Source organism: Notechis scutatus, chromosome Z (genome assembly GCF_049901735.1).
Source record: "Notechis scutatus isolate UNSWTSFEM ecotype Mainland chromosome Z, rNotScu1.2, whole genome shotgun sequence".
NCBI classification, from domain to species: Eukaryota; Metazoa; Chordata; class Lepidosauria; order Squamata; family Elapidae; genus Notechis; species Notechis scutatus.
This window is the reverse complement of record NC_142025.1, coordinates 67692637-67713104: the sequence shown is the minus strand read 5'-3', so window position 1 is coordinate 67713104 and position 20468 is coordinate 67692637. Positions and strand designations below refer to the sequence as shown.

Genomic DNA, 20468 nt, shown 5'->3' with positions numbered 1-20468 from the left:
CACTGCCTCAGCCATAGCAAGTGGCAAGAGGTAATGTTGGAGGCCAGTGCCCTGGAAGAAAAATGGGATGCATGCAAGGAGGAATCTGCTGTGAATTCAGCGGCGGCTACCAGTTTACTGATGTCCTGGTGCATCCAAATTTCCTCTGGAGGAACTCTGGCCTGCAATTGTTGAAGCCAAAGAAGGGACCTTCTGGTAAAGAAAGAATTGGCTGCTGCTACTTTTACAGCCCATGCATTGGCCTGGTGCATCCTGCAGAAGTTTAGTTCAACCTCCCAATCCTCTGCCTTGAGGGCCTCCGCTATGTATCCAGATAAAGTGGCTGGAGAAACCAAGACCAATGGCTCATCTAATGAGGGCAATTGAAGCACCTCTGCAAGAAGGGGAGCCATATTAAAAAACTTATCACCACCCGAGGTGAGAAAGGTGCCTGGTTGTAACCATTGTCTTTGAACCATGTCTAGGAACAGCTTGGAGCAAGGTATGTCTTGTTATATAGGAGTGGGCTCAGAGAACACTTTACTGTTTGGGCCCTGGTTGTTGGATGGCATTGCTGGAGGAGAAAGTTCTGTGCCTATCTGAGCAGTGGTTCTGGCCTAATGTAATAAGGATTTAAAGAGGGCTGGGCTAAAAAGTCCAGTAAATTGGGGGGGAGGTCAGGAACTATGCTCTCATCTTCTGAGAACCCCTGTTCTCTTTGCTCTTCCTCTTCTAGCACAGATGTCCTGCTCCTAACAGAGAGGCTGGGAGACTCTTCTCTGTGGTGTCTAAGGGCCTCAATAGGAACCCGGTATTGCATGATCTGCAATGGAGGCTCAGATTCCAAGAAGGGGGGATGGCTCCACCCCAGTAGGGTAGAGGCCACCCCAAGGGAAATGATCTGGTCTATAAGGGCCTTAATCTCCTAAGATAAACCAGGTCCCACTGGATCAGTTGGGTGAAGTCCTGCTGCAGTAGGTGTAAAAGAGGCCTCTAGAACTCTTATTTCTCTCCCTTATCTATGATTCTGCAGGATCAGGGGCCAAGCATGCAAAGGGAAAAGATTCAGTTTGAATTTTCCCTGCTGAGGGTGGATAAACCTGCTCACTATCCTCCTCTGGTGACCAAGCTCCTTGCATTGCAGGCAAGGCTTTCAGCAATGGGGAGGGGGAATACCTCTCCTGCACAGCTTCTCAGCTCTGGAAAACGGCTTTTCAAGGGCATTTTGTCTTCTGTTTGCATCCCTTTCTTCTGCCCTGGTAGGTTTTCTGGAGTAGATGGCTTTTGCCCTTATTTTGTCTGCTGCATCCTTGCTTGCAGATTTAGCCTTCCTGGAGGAATTCTTAGCATGCTTGGGCTCCATGCTATCTACTGAGTAATCAGCCATAGTGTAGCTTGAGCACTGAGACTGCCCTGGGAGGAGAGGCTAATGGCTCAATCCTCCTTAATCCTCCAATTATGGGCAGTCCTTGTCCCAGGTCTTCTCCCCTGGGTTGTGGCAGTGGCGGCAAGACCAGACTCCTGGAGTAGCCTGCACAATTCGCCACACAGTCACTTCCAAAATGGCGGCCACTAGCCCAGATGATCAGCTGTGGGGCAGTAAAGTGAAAAATGGCCCTACCTGAGTTATCAGGCAAGCCTGGGTGCGCAGGATTTTGCAACTGTGGCTCTTCAGCACACCCCCTAAGGGGTGGAAATTAATGAAGAGCTGTCCCCTCTATGCCTGGCTATTGGGCCCTTATTGGTGATTCAGGAGAAGCCGCGCAATAAATGAGGCGAAGAGCAGGCTTTGAATCCAATTGTTGCCTCCCTTCTGTATTTCAAACCTTTTGGAGAATCCACACAATGAAGAATGCTGCTTTTCCAAAATATCACTGGAGCCAACCTTTGCCACATCTCTATCGGGCCAAGATTGAGTCATGATTGGGGACTTCCTGGCCCGACAGGAAGAGGTGTGGCAAAGATTGATGACTCAGTCTCTGGGCAAAAACGCAGATTCAACCCATATGTGTGGATTCTCCCATAGGCATGCAGGAGAATAATTTGACCCCATCTTCTTTGTGGCAGCCTCTCAAATACTGCTATCATGTCACCCCAATTCTTTTCTTTACACTAGCCAGACCCAAAACCTGCAGCCGTTCTTCGTATGGTTTAGTCTCCAGGCATTTGATCATCTTAGTTGCTCTTCTCTGAACTTTTTCCAAAGTCTCAACATAATAATAATAATACTTTATTTGCGGTCATAGACCGAAACACAAGTACAACAAAAGAAGAACATGGGAAAATTAGTCATGAACAATTGGTCAACAAAAACTTGACTAAGGGGAATTATAGCATTCTCCTCTGATGGTTACAGCTATTAAAAAAAAAATTGGAAACCTGAAAAGTGATGTATGAGGAGCCATCCCCTAGACAATATAAGAACAAGTTACTAACATTGGGTCTAGAAGGGTCTGTTTCAAGGAGAGACAGTAACTTAGATCTGCCTGCGTTATACATAGGGCATATTTGCGGACTTCCAGTTTGAGCTTCTTCGGCGACAGACCGAAACCGAGGCTTCGATCCGTGCTTGCCGCTGGAGCACCCCGAGCCGGCTGGTTTCAGGGCTAAGCCACCCCGTAGAGGTGGTGAAGAGGGGGGAGACTGCCTGCAGGGTTGAGGAGAGCCGCATCTCTCCTCCCCAGCTGGCCATTACTCCCTTTCCCGAAGGCGGTTGTATCGGTGGTCAGAAATGGCCACCACAAAGAAGAACTCGACCGGAAAATAATGTGCAGGAGGAAGATAAGAAGAGAAAATTTTGGTTGACCAGGTCAGACAGCAAAAGCAACAAATAAGGTACCCTGGAATTTAAACTTAACAACATTGTTCCCAAAGAAGATTTTGAAGCTGTGAAGGAGAGAGAGAAGGGAAAGGATTAGGGTTTTTTTCTTCCCTTCCTTATACTGATAGCTAAGAGACTTAAGCAAGAAATTGAAAAAAAATCCACTTTGACATTAATAGGCATCTAAGCTGAAAATAAAAGTCAAAGGGATAATAAAGATTTCTGGACATTTAAAAGTTTTTAAAAGCAGGAAAGGAGAAAAAAAAGAATAAAAGGGCAGGATCTAGAAAAATGGAGGAGACTGCCTGGAATTAAGGAATGGAACTGTAATTAAAAGGAACTTACAGTGAAATTTTAACAAGATTCCTCAAAGATACATTTTAATTGAAACTTGGTAACAAAATAATAGAACCCCAGGAAGAGAAAGTGGAAAAAAGAAGCAAGTAGAAACAGCCTTGGATTATTTGGATTATTTGGTGATTTTTGGTTTTTGCATCTAGATCAGGGATCCCCAACCTTTTCGACGCCGCGCCCGGTTCCGGCGCCAGCTGGCGCCATGCCGGTTCCGGCGTCAGCTGGGCGCCGCCATCTTTTTTGACGAAAAATCACTTCCGGTGACGTCACGGAAGTGATTTTCGTCAAAATGGCGGCGCCAGCGTTCTGGTGAGCTTTTCGGGTAGAAATGGCTTTCTACCCGAAAAGCTCACTGAAGCGCTGGCGCCGCCATCTTTTTGACGAAAAATTGCTTTTTTACCAAAAAGATGGCGGCGCCCAGCAACCAGCGGCCCGGTAAGGCTTGTTCCGCGGTCGGCACCGGTCCGCGGACCGGCGGTTGGGGACCCCTGATCTAGATGACTAAAATTAACCGGGTGGTTGTTTAAAAGTTTTTAAAATGGTATCACTCTTAGAAGAACTGAAAATGGAATTTTAAAAATGGAAAGATGCACAAGAAGGGAGAGGGTTCTTTTGGCTTCGTGTTTCAATTCTTAGAAATGGAGATCTGGAACTATGAGAAGCAACAAGAATTGCTTGCAGAACAAGAAGATTGGGACAAAGAAGAAGCCATCTTTAATGATCAAATAATTTTAAGTGGGGGGAAAGGGGAGGGAAGAGAGTGAAAGGTTTAAGACTAGAAAAAACAACCAAAAAGAAGAACAATTTGAAAGATAAGTATAATATTAGAAAGCAACAGAAGAGGGGATTACAGATGAGAGAGTTAGAAGTAGAGAGACGAGGGGGTAAAAAGGGGAGGGAGAAGAAGAGGGAGAAGAAGGCAAGAAAAAGAAGTTGTAAAAAACAGAAACAAGAAATGGAGAAACAGAGAAAAGATATAAGGATTGTAACCATAAGCTTGTTTAGAGATAATGGGTGAAAATTTAATTGCAAAAGGGATTCTGCAAAGGTACATAAGATAGCATTGTTATATTACAAATAGAAATAATTTTAGAAAATATGATGGATAAAATATTTACTGTAATGTAGTGGGATGTTTGTTAATAAATAAATGAATTAAAATGATTGAGAGAATTAAAAGGGAACATTTTTAATTATTAGTAATGATTTATAAAAATATAAGTGAGAAATATGAGTGCCGAAGGATCTTAACAGGGATCCTCTTCTGAAAAATAGTTTTGGGGTGTTGGAGTTGTCAAAACTGAGTAGTACTCTAGTGCAGTATTCAGGAGAGGGTAAAAGTTCAACCTTCTTCAAATCATCAGCTTTTAGCCCCAATAACTGTAATATATGGCCCCCCGCCAGCTGTGTTGAACCCCAGCGAGGTAAGTTGTCATTAATGGGATTAATGATGAGTGCCACCTGTTTTGACTGTAAGACCAGGTGACTGTTTGCGTCAAAAGATGTAAAGTTTGAACTATTGGTAGGATTACATTGGCCAGTGCTTTTGCTGAGGCTTGGCAAGGAGAACCCTGCCGCCGCATCAGGCTGCCGAGCAGTCAACCCAGGGCTTCCACTGGTAGTCCAGGAAACTAAGTAGTTTAAAGTACTTATTATTTTATCAAGCTGGAGCTGAATGCTCGCTGTAGTTTCTGCAACCAAGAAACAATGCTGTGCCAAAAGTAAGTGTGGGCTCATTTAAGGATTGGTTGGGGCCGTAGTTTTAGATAAGCCTTTGTTCTCAACTCAGGGGCGACACCCTCAACCATCAGAAGATCGCGACAACCGGCAGCAGCCAGGCAAAAGGGAGCAGGAGCTTTCAAACCGAGAGGCCGAGCTAAAACAAAGTCCTCAATCTTGGATTGCTTCAGAGAAGGTTGAGGAACCAGGTCAGTGAAAGATCTGCTCCTTTTCCTTGTCTTCATTATATTAAGTAGCACAATAGAGTGGGAGCTGTGTAATATAGGATAGAGTCTAGTCACTGAAACAAGTCCTAAATCCAGAGGAAAAGGAATCGGGGGTCGAGAAGAAACGAGTCCTAATGCAAACAATGGCAGAGCTCCTCACAAGTATACCAAGGATCCTGCCCTCCTGACAGAGCAGGGAAAATGAGTAAATAAAAATGATAAAATAATAAAAATAGTGGATAAAAATAGAATAAATCAGATAAGAGAAATCACATCAAAGCTAGGCATTGCTAGACTTCCAGCTAAAGGAATAAGATCTTTAGAACAACAACAAAGAAGCAGCAGCAAGGCCCTCCTATAGCTGAGGCCCAGCTCGGGCTTTTTTTAAAAAATACAGCTAAACCATAGCTGAAATATAACTAAAAGTGGATTAGTGATCACACTGCAAAAATTTCAAAAATGTAAAGGGTTTAAAAATAAAAATAAAAATTTGAAGACTAAGATATGATAGAAAAATAGCCTTAAAAGCAGGTAATAATTAGAATAGGTTAATTTGATCTTAGTTAAGCAGAGAGCCTAGTTGCCTGCTGCTCCCCAGGAGATATAGAATATATTCCAAAAGGGTTAAATATCACTTATTCAGATTAAATCCTATTTCAAAATAACCACTTAATCTTATTTTCTTATTACTTAAATATATACCATAAATAAATATAAGGTGAAGCTATACCACTCCAATCAGTTCTAAGAGGGAAAAGACAGAGAAAAAAAAAGGAAAACAGAGAAAAAAGAAAAAAGAAAAGCACTGGACGGGAAGAGGATTTACAGCCTCCTACTTTCTTGTTGTTGCCTTGGTATTCCAGCTATGTCCAATAGTAAATTAAAGTCTCAGTTCTCAGTTCTAACAGTCACTTCAGCTGCTTTCCTCCCGGAATCACCAGTCTCAATGGCTTCCACCACAAATTGCACTGTCACTCTTCTGTTCAATTTCAAGGTTTCAAAGTTCTTGTCCATCTGTAAAGTACTCTCCATGATTTGTTCGTTTAGCTAAAAATTAAAAGTTTCCACCGAGGATAATTGCTCTTCTCTCCTTTTCACTTTCCTATTTCATGGTAAGTTTCAGCTTATCCAACGCTGGGGGTAAACAATTCAGTTCTGCCACCAGTTTCTGCTTTCCCCCTTCCACATCGGAGCTTCAAACGCACACTCAAGTCTCAACATCTTTTTGTTGCTTAGTGACCTAAACTGGTTGTAGTATTCTAGGTGTGGTCTTACTAGGATTTTGTAAAACAGCACTAAAACTTAATGTGATCTTGAATCTATGCCTCTGTTTAAATAACCAAGGATTGTATTAGCTTTTTTGGTGGCAGTTGCACATTGCTGGCTCATATCTCATATATGATACAAAACATAAAGTCTATGTCACAGTTGCTATCCAAACCTCTAATCATAACTCCACTTGCCAGATTTGTTATGCAACTGGTTTTTCATTGTCCTGTTTTTCTTCATCAGATTCTTCATCAGATCCTATAAAAACAAAATATTTAATACAATGCAGCCATTAAACTTTACTAAATAATAGTACATATATATTCATATGCATAAGAATAGTTTGGGGTTTTTGTGTGTAAGGGGTTTTTGTGTCTTTAGTTCACTTCCTGGACTAACCCCTGCAATTTTATTGACAAGATTTCAGACATGGCTTATCATTGCTTGGGCTGAGAGAGAGTGATTAGCCCAAGGTCAACTAGCTGGCTTATTCCTATGGTAGAAATAAAATTCATTGACTCCCAGTTTGTAGCCTAGTGCTTTAACTACTACATCAAACTGGTTCTCTATTAAGAGAAACTAAAATAATCTACTGTTAATTAATTTAATCAGAAACATTTTGTAACTGTTTCTATAATTGTCATGCTCTTCATTAGGATTAATCTAAGTTGCCAAATACATACAGACACCTTTCAATCATAATGCCATTGCATTATAACAAAAAGATACCAAACATGCAGAAGTGACTCTATCATTTGACACATGGATAATTTGTTCAATCTAAGAGAGAAACCTATCTATATGTATATACAGCCTGGAATAATCTTAGTAGCAAGAAAAATGTATGGTTCAGTATTAGGTAGATATCCTGATTCTGGTTTCTGGTTTAAAATTAAAACTTCTCATATACAATATATAATCAAATATAGCAAAAAAAATTAAAGGCATAAAGTACTTTGCACACCACTTTAACTCAAACATAAGCATATTCTCCCAGGTATCTGGTATTCCACTTACAGTATTTTTTCCATTAGCAACTGCCCTATGGGAGGTATATCTACTGGTGGATATTGTTAAATGTATTTCTAACCCTCACCTAACCCCCTAAACTTTCTTAGAAGAATCTGTTTCCTGAAATTTGAGCCACAATATATGTAAGTACTAAACATGGAATGCTCAACATTTTTCATCAAGATCACTAGATGGCAATAAAAGGGAAATCATTTTACTTCTTGAGTCTTACTATTTCCCCAACATTCTTTATAATAAAACCAACCCAAAATTCATTGATGTTCTATTGCCTGGTATTCACCAAGTAGTTCAAAACCATGTAATGCTTCTGTGTCAGTAACACATTTAGCATACATACCCCAGCAAAAAGCAAACATCAACATAGTTTAGTTATTGCTCTATAAATTTTAAACACTAAAAATCTCAGAATCTTGAAATTAAATACACATATTTTTATATAATTTTTGTTCACAAAATAACTACTCACAAAGGTAATATTATTGTGTATATATAATCATTATAACATAAAATGTTACTCTTACAATATTGTTACATCCTAAATTTATTTTGTGCTATTTTTATTTTTTAACTATTGCAAGAGAAAAACAATACATTATCTATACAGAATTCATGAGAATAAGAAACATTTTAAATTGCATGAGGTATTAGAGTCTATATATTCAACAAAAATGTTTTGAGTAGATGAGGATTAGACGATGTTTTCATTTATCCAGCTTTTTGATGCCATCAATAAAAATGCTATACAAGTCAGACAATTACCATCCTACGTACTACAGTGCTCAAATAGATTCATTTGAGATACTAATACATAGAACATGAACACAGGGCTCATTATACATAGTTTACCTATTTTATATTTTGGTGTTTATTATTTCTATTGATAGTGGACTAGGTGTCTTTTTTAATTATTAGAATCACTGAAGCACCACTGAAGATGTAACACTAATACATGATGTCACCAGAGATGTTAAGGTATTATATATCTCCTATTAAGAGCAACTGCGTTCTCTTCGCTGATGATGTAAAGCTATTCAATATTACAGACAATACTGCTACCCTTCAAAAAGACCTCGACTATGTATCAGAATGGTCAAACAAATGGCAACTTCAAAATCTCAATAAATAAATGCTCTGTCTTACATACTGGCAAAAAAAATCAGAAATAAAATACAAGCTGAATAGTCAAGACCTTGTTGATGATCCAAACTCTGTCAAGGACCTTGGAGTACTCATCTCTAATGATCTAAGTGCTAGAGCCCACTATAACTGCATAGCCAAAAAGGCATTAAGAGTTGTTAACCTAATCCTACGTAGCTTTTTCTCTGGTAATATCACACTACTAACTAGAGCATACAAAACATTTGCTAGACAAATACTTGAATCAGTCTGGAACACGCATTACATATCTGATATTAACACAGTTGAGAAAGTCCAGAAATATTTCACAAGAAATATTTCACAAGACTCCTCTACTCGTTGCAGAATACCTTGTGCCACCAGACTCAAAATTCTAGACCTAGAAAACCTAGAACTACGTCGCCTTCGGTCCGATCTAAATATAGCATATAAAATTATACATTGCAATGTCCTACCTGTCAATGAATACTTCAGCTTCAACCATAACAACACTAGAGCACACAATAGATACAAACTCAAGGTAAACCACACCAAACTTGATTGCAGGAAATACAACTTCAGCAACAGAGGGGTCAATGTCTGGAATATTCTACCTGACTCTATGGTTTCTTCCCCAAACCCCAAAAACTTTAACCTTAGACTGTCTACTATTGACCTCACCCCTTTCCTAAGAGGTCTGTAGGGGGCGTGCATAAGCACACCAACGTGCCTACCATCCCTGTCCTATCATTTCTTTTTTTATTTTCCTTATATGTATCCCTTTCATGTATTCATAACTATGTTTATATTTATACCTATTATCTTATAATCACTTGATAAAATAAATAAATAAATGTTCCACGTGGATTATTGAAGGGATTAATGGAAAGGCTAAAGGGCAAAATAACAGCATGCAAAACAGACATATTCCATCCTGACATCTCCCTAGAAACACTGAGCTGCTCTGCTTCAATTGATCTCTTTGTCTCAAGAAATAGAAGAGAAGCCACTTCATTTCATTACAACACCTCAAATGTGTATGTATACAAAGCTTCACTGAGCCAAACAATCCACATTAATCCAAATCAGATGTATTAAGGTTTGAATGGGTTTACTACATTTATTTTACACATTTTGGACATAAAACAATGGAAAGTTGTACACCTAAGAGTCAGTTTTGCTACCATTTTTTTTACATTCCCATTTAGGAATTACAGTATTGCAAACAGCTCACAATTTATAACTTTGCTTTATGTTCTTATAAAAAAACCTTATTGTTATTGTATATGGATACCTGAACAAGATGAACACATATGTTCACTGTAGAATTTCACTAAACCTAACATCTATTTTTGAACAAATAGTCCTCAACTTACAACTGGTTGTTTAACAACCATTCAAAGTTATGACAGATTTTTTTAAAAATCAACTTACAATTCATCCTTGAAGTTACAGCTGCCATTGCACTGCCAGTCATGTGATTGCATTTTGAGCAGTTGACAACCTGTTCACATCTATAAATAGTTGCCAAGTGACCCTCCATAATGTGATCAACATTTAAAATCTTCTCTGCTTGCTTCTCCAGAAAGTCAATGAAGAAACTGGCAGGAAGGATTGCAAGGTCCTGCTGCCAGCCAAAGGATTTATCCTTCCTTCCATGCATGGGATAGGTAACACTACTACAGCAAGCTGGAGAAACAAAGCTTGGATGACAAAGATCTAAGCTTCTTTTCTCCAGCCCATTGCTGGAGTTCCCTTTTGTGCAAGGAGGGAAAGATAGCTCATCCATTTATTGACCTGCATGGTTGCTTAACAATTGCATCTGGAAGAGTTGGGAAAACAAGTTTCAATATTTCCCTTACAACAAGGAAGTAAAATTATAATAATGCCAATTTTGACTAATTTAAAAGTGTTGGCCTGAGTTAAATTTATTTTAGCACAATATATAAAGAAAAGAGAAGCTAATCAATTTAGCTCTTTATTCAACTTTTCAATCAACCTTCATTCAAATAACCATAGTTCTCATCAACTTTCATTCTGAATGGCCATCTACTCATTACTACTGCATCAAGGAATATAATCTATCTCTTCTATATCATAAAGAGTGTGCTATTTTAATTATTTTTCAGTAGGAACAATCAGGAATGTTATATATCTGATCTGTCTTCATCAGTGTAATCTTAACAGAAAAAATGTTAATTAGATTAACTATTATAGACTATGTTGTACTGGTGTGATTGACACATATGAAGCATAAAAGAAAACTGAGGAAAACAAAACTAATTGCATCCATGTAACAGTGATGAAATTAATGCAAACTATACATACATTCTGAATGTTAGGATCCAAACAGAATTTGGGCACAATAAACTGAGTTAAATTGGAAAAAGTCAGGCTATATGCCAGATCAATTACGTTCTGTTCATATATCAATGATGGCTTGTCTAATTTGATCCTGCAGTGTAATTTATCCAAGGACAGGATTGATCTTATGATTCCTCCAATGCAATGATAAATTACATTCTCCCAAGCACTATGAAAGCAGGGACACTATATGGAGGGAACGTAGGAATTGATTGAATGATGTTTCAAATGATACAGTAATTATGCTCCACTTGTTATTCTAGATTAAATTTCTGCGTTTATATCTTCCTGTACTATCACTAAGATGATAGGACAACAGGCACATGCTTAAGAGTCATAATTAGGACTCTAATACCTTCCTGCTTATCCTACTGAAAAAGCAATGTGATCAACTGTGGATATTTCTGGGTAGTTGTACTGGAACTAAAGAATGTACAAATGGGAAAAAGAAAACTGAGAAGAACAATGAGAACAAAACTTAATTCAAATAGTTTCTCAAACAGCAGGCATATCATTTTATGCTTACCAGATCATGTGCTAAATGAATGTTATCAAAGATAATTATAATAATTAAATAAATAATGCAAGTTGTAAAGCAAAATACCAATAAATATTTCTAGAATATCTGAAATACATATTTATCAGTTCTATATCTGTTGAAATGTAAAGATCATTTGGCCAAGTGCTCTGATTACTAAAATAAAAAAGTAAACAAAAGAGACCATTCACCTGGCCTGGATAAAGAAGGAAATTTATTGTAGCGGTACAGAATACCCTGACATTAGAAGGGGCAGCAAAGAAGTAGCATTTTGTGAGTGATTACACAGTCATTTTGTAAACAGGCAACTGGTGACAAGTATTTTATGAACATTTATTCTCAAAATTCCAAATGTACTCTCCAGTCTGCTTGATTTAAATCTTAATTACCTGCTTCAGATTCAGGAGGGGAATAAAACTGGCCCTCGGAAAGGAGCCCAGGTTGAATAAGGGCAGCTCGTTCAGAGGCATCCTGTACTAGGAATAGTCCTAAAGGCAAATAATCAGAGTAGTATTTCTTTATTACTGTATCTTACAAAACAAATATAATTAGTCATACTTTTAATATGGTACCCTGATTTAATCCACTTCAATGTTACATTCAAATTACAATTGCATCTCATGAATACTAATGCTGTGTATTTTAAGACTTCTGTCTGCATACAATACTGGGGGAAAATTGGGGAAGAAGCCTTACTAGTTTCTTCTTCTGCTTCTTGTGGTAACACTTTGAAATCCAAAAACCATGTTTCTATCCAGGCAAGGAGAAAAGATATGATAGGTAACACATAGCCAAAAGCACCCTGAGATAACAGCTTAAAGAGGAACAAGGAGGAAAGGAAAAAAGAAAAAAAAAGTTATATAAAAAACAGTAAAACAGTTATGTGAATTAAATAATATAAACAGATATACACTAGTATAATTCATACCTTTGAAATAATTACTTTTATTAATAGGAAGGCACTGGTTACAGCAGTTGTAAACTGAAAGAAATATGAATATATGCACACATATATAAAGATTTTTCTCACTGAAATACATAGCTATGAACAGGCAATCATTGAAGTATAGTAGTTCTCATAAAGCTTTGGCAACAATTAACAATCTTAAAATTTCTAAAACTATGGACTTATGCAAACAGCCAAATATTATCAAAAAATACCCCCTATTTTTCTGCTTTTAAACATGAATCAACAATGTACCCAGAAAATTTTCCTCCCCATTTTAACATGCTTGTTCACTACATCGGTTTTGAGTATACATTAAGATACAACTCCCAGAACTATTGTTGTAAGGAAAATAGGAAACAGAAGCATTATACACACCATCCTCAGTTGTACAAAATAAAGTTGGGAAATAAATCTAAGAAGGACTGGGAAGAAGAACAGCATTTGTGAAAGGAAAAAAAAATCCAATTACTTCACTCCTAAACCCCTAAATGAACAAAGTTCTATATTTGTTGAAATGTAAAGATCATTTGGTAAAGTGTTCTTATTACTAAAATAAATAAGTAAAGAGACAGATTATCCTATCTATCATTATTTATCTTAAAAATGCTTGAAGATTTGTAAAATAATCAAAATTCAATTAAAATACATAATGTAATATTTGAATATACTTTACCCATCAAACTTTCTGTGAATTATTTTTAAATAAACAAACAAAAAGCTCTAGGTGCTTTGTTAAAAGTTGATTTCCTTAAATAATGTACATTTTTGTAGAAACTTTTTGACAGATAATTTTATTTGGGATATGGTTTAAGATAAAGATAATAAGATTTTAAATTATACATTTCACTGCTCCGCCAAAGTTTTGATTGTGGCTATTCAGGTTATTTGAGAAAAAAACTTGAAGCATTTTATTTGTAAATAAAGGTTTTATCACACATAATCAAGGGTGGGATTCTACCAGTTCAGACAAGTTCAGGTGAACCAGTAATTCCAGTGAGCATTTGGGGGGGGGCTCTGTCCTGTGCTTTATTTCATTGTTTTAAAGCACAGTTGATTTGCATGGCACAGCGGTTTGCAGCTCCTCAGCTATTTATTCATAGGGGCTGCAGTCGAAGGTAAGTATTAGAGCTGAAAATGGACTTTTTAAAATGCAAAGCATGCAGTCACTGAACTGGTTGTTACACCAGTCGAATCACACCACTGCACATAATGATTATAACTACCCAACAGGAAAACTTTAGCTTTATCTATTATAAACCTAAGGATAATACCATTTCATATCCATTACATAACAATGTAGTTTTTTTTTCCAAAATTCATTTGATCAATCTGCAACTTACTGCTATTGCCCACCAGTGCCGTAGTCTGCACAGCGCATATGCAAGTATCAAAATCTTAAACCGAAAAACTGCCAGGAGCTATGGAATAAAACAGGGAAAGAAAAGACATGGCAATATTTTCTTTGAAAAGCAATAAAAATGAAATAGCAATTCATCCAGCTAAGATTACATAAAAGCAACTTCTTAATATTTTATGGCCCCATTCTCCTTTTTTCCAAGACACAGTTTTGGCCAAGATACTACACTTGCTGTTTCTTTGCTACAATGTAAAGCAACTACTTGCTCTGAAAAGGTTTCACCTGTAAAACATAATTATTTCAATGTCTTCACAATCTAACTTGTCTGAAAATATTCCTCCAAGATCTTTTGATATAGGCATATCCAATTTTGTATTCAATAAATGGTCAAAGATTAAATTTGAATTAATACTGACAGCATAACTTCTTCAAATCTGGGAGAAAAGTATAATAAAAATTCTGGTATCTTTAAAATTATTTGTTCACATAGATAAACTTTTTTTTAGCTGCCTAAAGTAGTCCCATGGCAAGAGAGGCAAAAATAAATTTAACAAACAATTTTAATTATCCAACTAATAAGTATTTTGCATATTTTAATAATTAATAAATTTACTTCACTAGTACCATGGATTGTTTATTTAATTAGTCTGTTGTCCATTATTTCCTTGATACATTTAGCATTGTTAATGTTAGACCCAATGCTTATATTTTTGTCAGTTGTCAAGTTTCTTAGCTCTCTGCCCTCAAATCATGCACCACTGGTTCAGGTTGAGTTTTTTTTTTAACTAAAACTTCTGATCCATCGATCAAATGCTGGCACAAGAGATATGTTTAAAATGATGGTTTCTATATTGTGTTGGTATAAGAAGGACCAAACAGAATTCAAATTTCCTTTATTTAAATTTAAATCTGCTCGATTACTTCAAGTCCACTCTTAATTCAGTCTTGAAGTTTATTTCACTTCAGCAACGTAATTTTAGGAAAAAGTCATTTTGACCTTATTAATTTATGATACAGTTGTAGGCTAGATTGGAAGAAGGTAATGCCAAACTACTTTTGCACTTTCCAAAAAAAATGATATGGATATTTCCATGAAGTTTTCAGAAGCCAAGTTTGAGTCAAACAATAAATTTGTTTCACTTATTAACTAGCTTTTAGAAATTCTTGTTAAAATATTATAAATCTTCTAGAACTGAAAACCCATGGGAGATGCAAGGAGATTTACATCTCATCTCTCCCGCACTTCTTCCCGCTTTTATTTCTAATTGTTGCAATAGTGGAAATCTGGGTGGGAGGGTGCTTCATAGAATGTTTTTAAGTTTGGAATCAGTGGAAAATAGGCATTGGTATATTTATCTGAGAATACCCTTTCTATACATGTTGCTAGAGAGTCCAGGAATGGGTTAGATTCCTCCCTCTGATGTCATTGAGCTGAGTCTGCCACAGTATAAAAAGTCAGCCTCTGCTGTTAGCCCCAGCTTTTCTGGCGAAGAAACTTGACAGATGTAGTGTGTCTCTGGAAGATAAAACAGTGAGAAGAACCCTCCCCAACCAAGACCAGACTAACACAGGGTGGGGTTGGATTCTCTAGCAGCGTGGATAGAAAGGGCGTTCTCGGGTAAATACCAACACCCATTCTCCTCCATGCTGCAACAAGAGTCCAGGAATGGGACATACCAAAGCCTGCATGTCCAAGGGAGAGTCATCATCTGGTCCGTTTAGTCCAACACTGGAAGAACCTTCTGGAGCATCTGCCTCCCAAATGCTGCTTCTGCAGAGGCGAAGAAGTCCAGCCGATAGTGCCGGATAAATGGAGAAGGTGACTCTCAGGTAGCCGCCCTGCAAATCTCAAGACGCCTGGATAGCCCAAGCTGCTGAAGTTGCTGCACTCCTAGTAGAGTGCGCTGTGAGCTTCTTGGGAACCGGAAGAGATAAGGTCTTGTAGGCAATGGAAATACATGCCCTGATCCATCTGCCAACATCATGGATGAAGAAGCCTTACTCCCCAAGGAAGGCGGTTGGAAGGACATGAACATCGCTTCTGTTTTTCGAAAAGTGGTGGTACATTTAACATAAATATGGAGAGCTATCTGCACATCCAGGGTATGCCACTTGTGTTCCAACTCCTGTTGAGGCTTAGGGCAGAAATCCAGTAGGACTATGTCTTATGCCCTGTGGAACCAAGAATTAAAAAAGGGTCTAATTGTATCACTACTCTGTTCTCGTGAAAGATGCACAAATCTTGCCTCACCGAGAGAGCCATCAACTCAGACACCCTCCTGGCCAACATGATAGCGACCAGGAAGGCCACCTTGAGTGTCAAAAGACGAAGGTCCATCAACCGTAAAGGTTCAAATAAGGGTTCCGTTGGGGCCTGTAGTACCTTAGGGAGATCCCAAGTGGGATACCTATGAACTACTGGGGGATGTAGATTTGAGGCTCCCCTTAAAAATCTACGCACTGATGGATGGTGGAATAGAGAAGAATAATTATCCCATGACAATACTGCCAGCGCAGAGTGTTTGGTGAGAGTCCTTTATCTGGACCTTCCTGTAGGAACATCAGCACCTCTGGGACTGAAGCAGATGTAGGGTTCCGGGCCACTTTGAAACACCAACTACAAAAAGTCCTCCAAGTGGCATCATAGATGTGTTTGGTTGATGGTTTACATGATGCATCATCTGATGGTTTGAATCACCCTATCAGATAAATTAGACTCTTTCAGAGATTTCCACTCAAGCACCATATGGCCAATTGAAACCACTGAGGTTGTGGGTGGAGTAGGGCCCCCTGGCTGAGTGAAATCCTGTTGGCTGGGATTCTCCACGTCAGTGAACCAGGGCCTCCTGGGCCAATGGGGTGCCAGAAGTAGTAGCTCTGCTTTCACCTCCAACATCTTCTGAATTATGGCCGGAATGATAGGAAGAAGGGGGAAGGCATAGAGGAGACCTGCAGGCCATCTGCTCTGAAGTGCACTGGTCCCCTCTACACCCTGGATAAGAAACCTGGTGAAGAACCTGCCCATCTGTGCATTCTGGGGGGTGGCAAATAGGTCTACCACTGGGGATCCGAATTTGTCGAACAGGGATGGGTGAAGACTCCACTCCAAGTTGTCAACCTCGGTCCAACTCAGCCAGTCGGCTTGGGTGTTGTCGACCCCCGAAATATGGTCTGCCCTGAGGGACAGAGGTGTTTCTCTGCCCACCTCCCCAGACATTCGGCTTCCAGCATCAAGGATTTGGACTGGGTCCCCGCCACCTGTTGACATGGACCTTGGCGGCCATGTTGTCTGTCATGACCTTGTCCTGGAAGTGTGTCAAAGCAAAGAAAATAGCCTTGAGTTCTAGCAAATGGATGGGGTGGGACCTGTCTACCTGGGACCAGTGACCCTGAGCTAACTCTCTTTGCAGATGAGCCCCCCCCCCGGCCATAAAGGCTGGCATCTGTTGTGACCATGATCCTGTCTGGTTCCTTGAACAGATGGCCCTTCCTGATGGCTGGAGACTGCCACTGCTGGAAGGAATGAAGAACCTGTGGAGGAATTAGGACCCTGATGGCTGAGCGGCGGGTTCCCGCCTGTTGGAATGGCAGCAGGAACTATTGTAGGGCTTGGGCATGGAGACGAGCCCATGGCACTATGTCAATGCAGGAAATCGTCTTCCCAAGTAGCTGTGACAGGAGAGACAGAAGAATGCTGTGCTGCTGTTGAACCCGGTTTATCAACTCATTTAGACTCTCTTGCTTATTCAGGGAAAGAAAGACCTCGCAGAGGGTCGTGTCAATGATTATCCCCAGGTGTACAAGACGGGTGGTTGGCAGAAGATGACTTTTGTTGAAATTTATGGAGAACTCATGTGCCTGCAAGAGCCACATTGTGGTCTGAAGATCGTGATTGGCTGAATGGACGGAAGTTGACTGGATCAGGATATCGTCCAGGTAGCATTGGACCCTCACAGGTAGAGCTCAAAGGGACACTGCCAATGCTACCAAGACCTTGATGAAGACTCTGGGGGCCAATGAGAGGCCAAATGGAAGGGCAAAATGGATAGGTGTCTGTTGTTGTAACAGAAGTGCAGGAACTGGTGGTGAAAGGGCCAGATCGGAATATGGAAGTATGCCTCTGTGAGGTTTATTGATGAGAGATTGCCCTCCCGAACACTGCATATAGAGAGAAGGGACTGCATCTTGACGCACCTGTAGGGGATGAACTTGTTCAAAGACTTGAAGTCGAGAATTGCTCTCCACCCCTCTGCCGAGGCCTTTGGGATCACAAAGAGCAGGGAGTAGAACCCTAGCCTCTGTTGATCCACGGGAACCAGCTGAATGGCTCTGATGTTGACCAGGTGTTGGATGGCCAATTCCATAAGGGCCCATCTGGATCTATCCCGGGATATTGGAGAGCAAACAAAAATCTCAGAGGAGAGGAAAGAAACTCAAGTTGGAGACCTGATCTCACAGTCCTGAGAACCCAGGCGTCCGATGTTGATTCCTCCCATCTTGAGGCGAAGAAGGCCAGATGACCTCTGATGGAAGGGGAGGGAATGCAGTCATTTAGAGCATCAGAACGAACAACCTCCTCCTCCTTGAAAGGGCTGTTTTCCGGAGAACTGCTGCTGTCTGCTGGCTCGATCAGGTTGCTGTTCCTGACGAGGAGGGAATGATCTTTGGCCCCAAGGAAACCAAGAGCTGGGTTTGGGCCAAAAGGAGGATGGTCTGGAATATGACGTCTGACGGAATTCTGACCACTTGCTTGCTGATGATAGGATCTTCCTTATATCCTTGGTCTCCACCAGGTAAGGTTCCAGGGCCTCCCCAAACAGATTCTCACCCGAGCATGGAGAGATGCTAGCTTCCACTTGTGATGGGAGTCTGTTTGCCAACTGCACAGCCACAAGAGGCATCTAGCTGCTGAGGACGCTATTGCCTTTGAGGCAAATCTAGCAGAGTTTAATGTGGTGTCAGCTATAAACTCTGCTGCAGCGATGATCTTGTTCAAGTCTTGGTGAGATCTGGAATTGCTGATCGACAAACAATCCTGCAGCTGGTGGAGCCAATGCAGCGATGACCTCATAAAGAGGCTGCGGTGGAGGCCCGCACCACCCAAGCTGCGGCCTGATGTGTACATTTGAGGGTCTGTTCAGACCTCTTGTCATCAAGTTTAAGGATATCCTCCAGTTTTGTTGGAGTTCCGGAGGTGGAAAAGGTGGCAACAATAGGGGCATTTACAGGCGGCACTATTAAGGCATTAGCCAAGGAAGGGCCCACATTATAAAACCTCTTATCCTGAGATGAGAGACGAGGTCCTGATACTGGAGAGGGGCATTGATCTCTAACCAGATCTAGAAACAACAAATGTGATGGAAGCACCTCAGTTTGGACAATTGGTTTGGAAACTAAAGCCACCCTGGACTGTGGATTCTACTTGAGGCTCTGATGCCACCTCATCGGGGCCTAGTTGGGCTGTGCCTAAGGCTTTATGAAGAAGAGATTTGAATAAGGATGGCCTGAAGATGGCTGCCGAGATGGACTGCTCAGGTCTGGATCTTTCATCATCCGACAGATTGGATTCCCTAAGTTCACCTTCCTCCCCTTCTCAAATGGAAGATTGACTATAGTCAGAAAGATGCATAGAGCCCCTGTCCTCATATTCTCCCCATTCAGGATGAGTGGCAGGAAAGCTGTGCTCATGGGACCTGGAGAACCGACCTGGACAGGAGAGATAATCTGACAGAAGGCCGAGAGTAAACCTTGGTCACCCCTCCCCAGGGCAAAGGAGTTGTTGAAATCCCTCAGTGATTCCCTGCCTAATGGCCATAGAGACCATATCCTTAAGCTCCTCAGGCCTGTTGCCTAAAGGAGGATCCACTGGGTGAAAGCCAGCAGCAGTGGGAGTAAAAGTGGCCTCTGCCCTGGGCCTATGTCCTCTCTGGGGTAAAAGGTCTTGAGGATTTGAAGTACCAGGAATCTAGTCTGCTTGTTTGAAACTAGGCCCAGACCTAATCAGGTCCTGAGAGAAGGAGGCCTCATCCACTCTCTCAGGGGACCATGCCTGCAGATGACTAGTGGAATTACTTTCTACTCCTCCATCCAGGGGTGGGATTCACATTTTTAACAACTGGTTCTGTGGGTGTGGCTTAGGTGGTGGGGGTGGCTTGGTGGTCATGTGCCTGGGTGGATATGGCTTGGTAGTAATGTTATTGGCTGGGTGTGGCCAACTCAATATCACTCGCATCGAGGCACGCATCTCCTCACCTGGCCTTTCATGATTGTGGGGATGCTGCAACAGTCATAAGTGTGAAAAATGGTCATAAGTCACTTTTTTCAGTGCCATTGTAACTTTGAATGGTCACTCTACACAAGCAAAGTACCAGCAAAGGAGGGGGAGGGGGAAAAATCCAGAGATGTTCCTGAGACAGGAAATCTAGTCCTGCCAAGAATGTGATAAGGATTAACGGAGAGGCAGTTTCCGTAAGCAACACAAGAATGTTTCCTTCCTGCCTTCCTTACAGGATTAGGCCAGTAATTTCTTCTAACAACCAGTTCTCCGAACTGCTTAGAATGTTAACAACCTGTTCTAGCGAATAGGTGCGAACTGGTAGAATCCCACCCGTCTCCAGCCCTAGAAACGGGCTCTGAGCCGGCCTGCAACTGTCCTGATTGAATTAGGCTCTACCCTCTCAACTGTTCCAAATTCTTGGCAAATTGCTTCTCCAATGCAACATGCCTCCTTTTTTCAGCTCTCA

At 40.4% G+C, this 20468-nt stretch overlaps 1 protein-coding gene across 14 annotated transcripts in view; it reads right to left on the bottom strand.

Moving 5' to 3' along the window:
- STARD3NL (STARD3 N-terminal like) overlaps nucleotides 1–20468 on the bottom strand; it is a 54178-nt gene that overhangs the window by 5133 nt on the left and 28577 nt on the right. For 5 of the 14 annotated variants that reach the window (XM_087947000.1, XM_087947008.1, XM_087946994.1 and 2 more), the window contains 5 exons: nucleotides 13709–13786; nucleotides 12348–12401; nucleotides 12116–12233; nucleotides 11809–11907; nucleotides 6564–6627 (listed from right to left, as the gene is read on the bottom strand). In XM_087947000.1, the coding sequence (XP_087803126.1) occupies nucleotides 6572–6627; nucleotides 11809–11907; nucleotides 12116–12233; nucleotides 12348–12401; nucleotides 13709–13786 (405 nt within the window). In that variant the 3' untranslated portion in view covers nucleotides 6564–6571. Of the gene's footprint in view, nucleotides 1–6541; nucleotides 6628–11808; nucleotides 11908–12115; nucleotides 12234–12347; nucleotides 12402–13708; nucleotides 13787–20468 lie in introns of all 14 variants that reach the window. The other 9 variants (XM_087947001.1, XM_087946995.1, XM_087947003.1 and 6 more) reach the window with 4 other exon arrangements.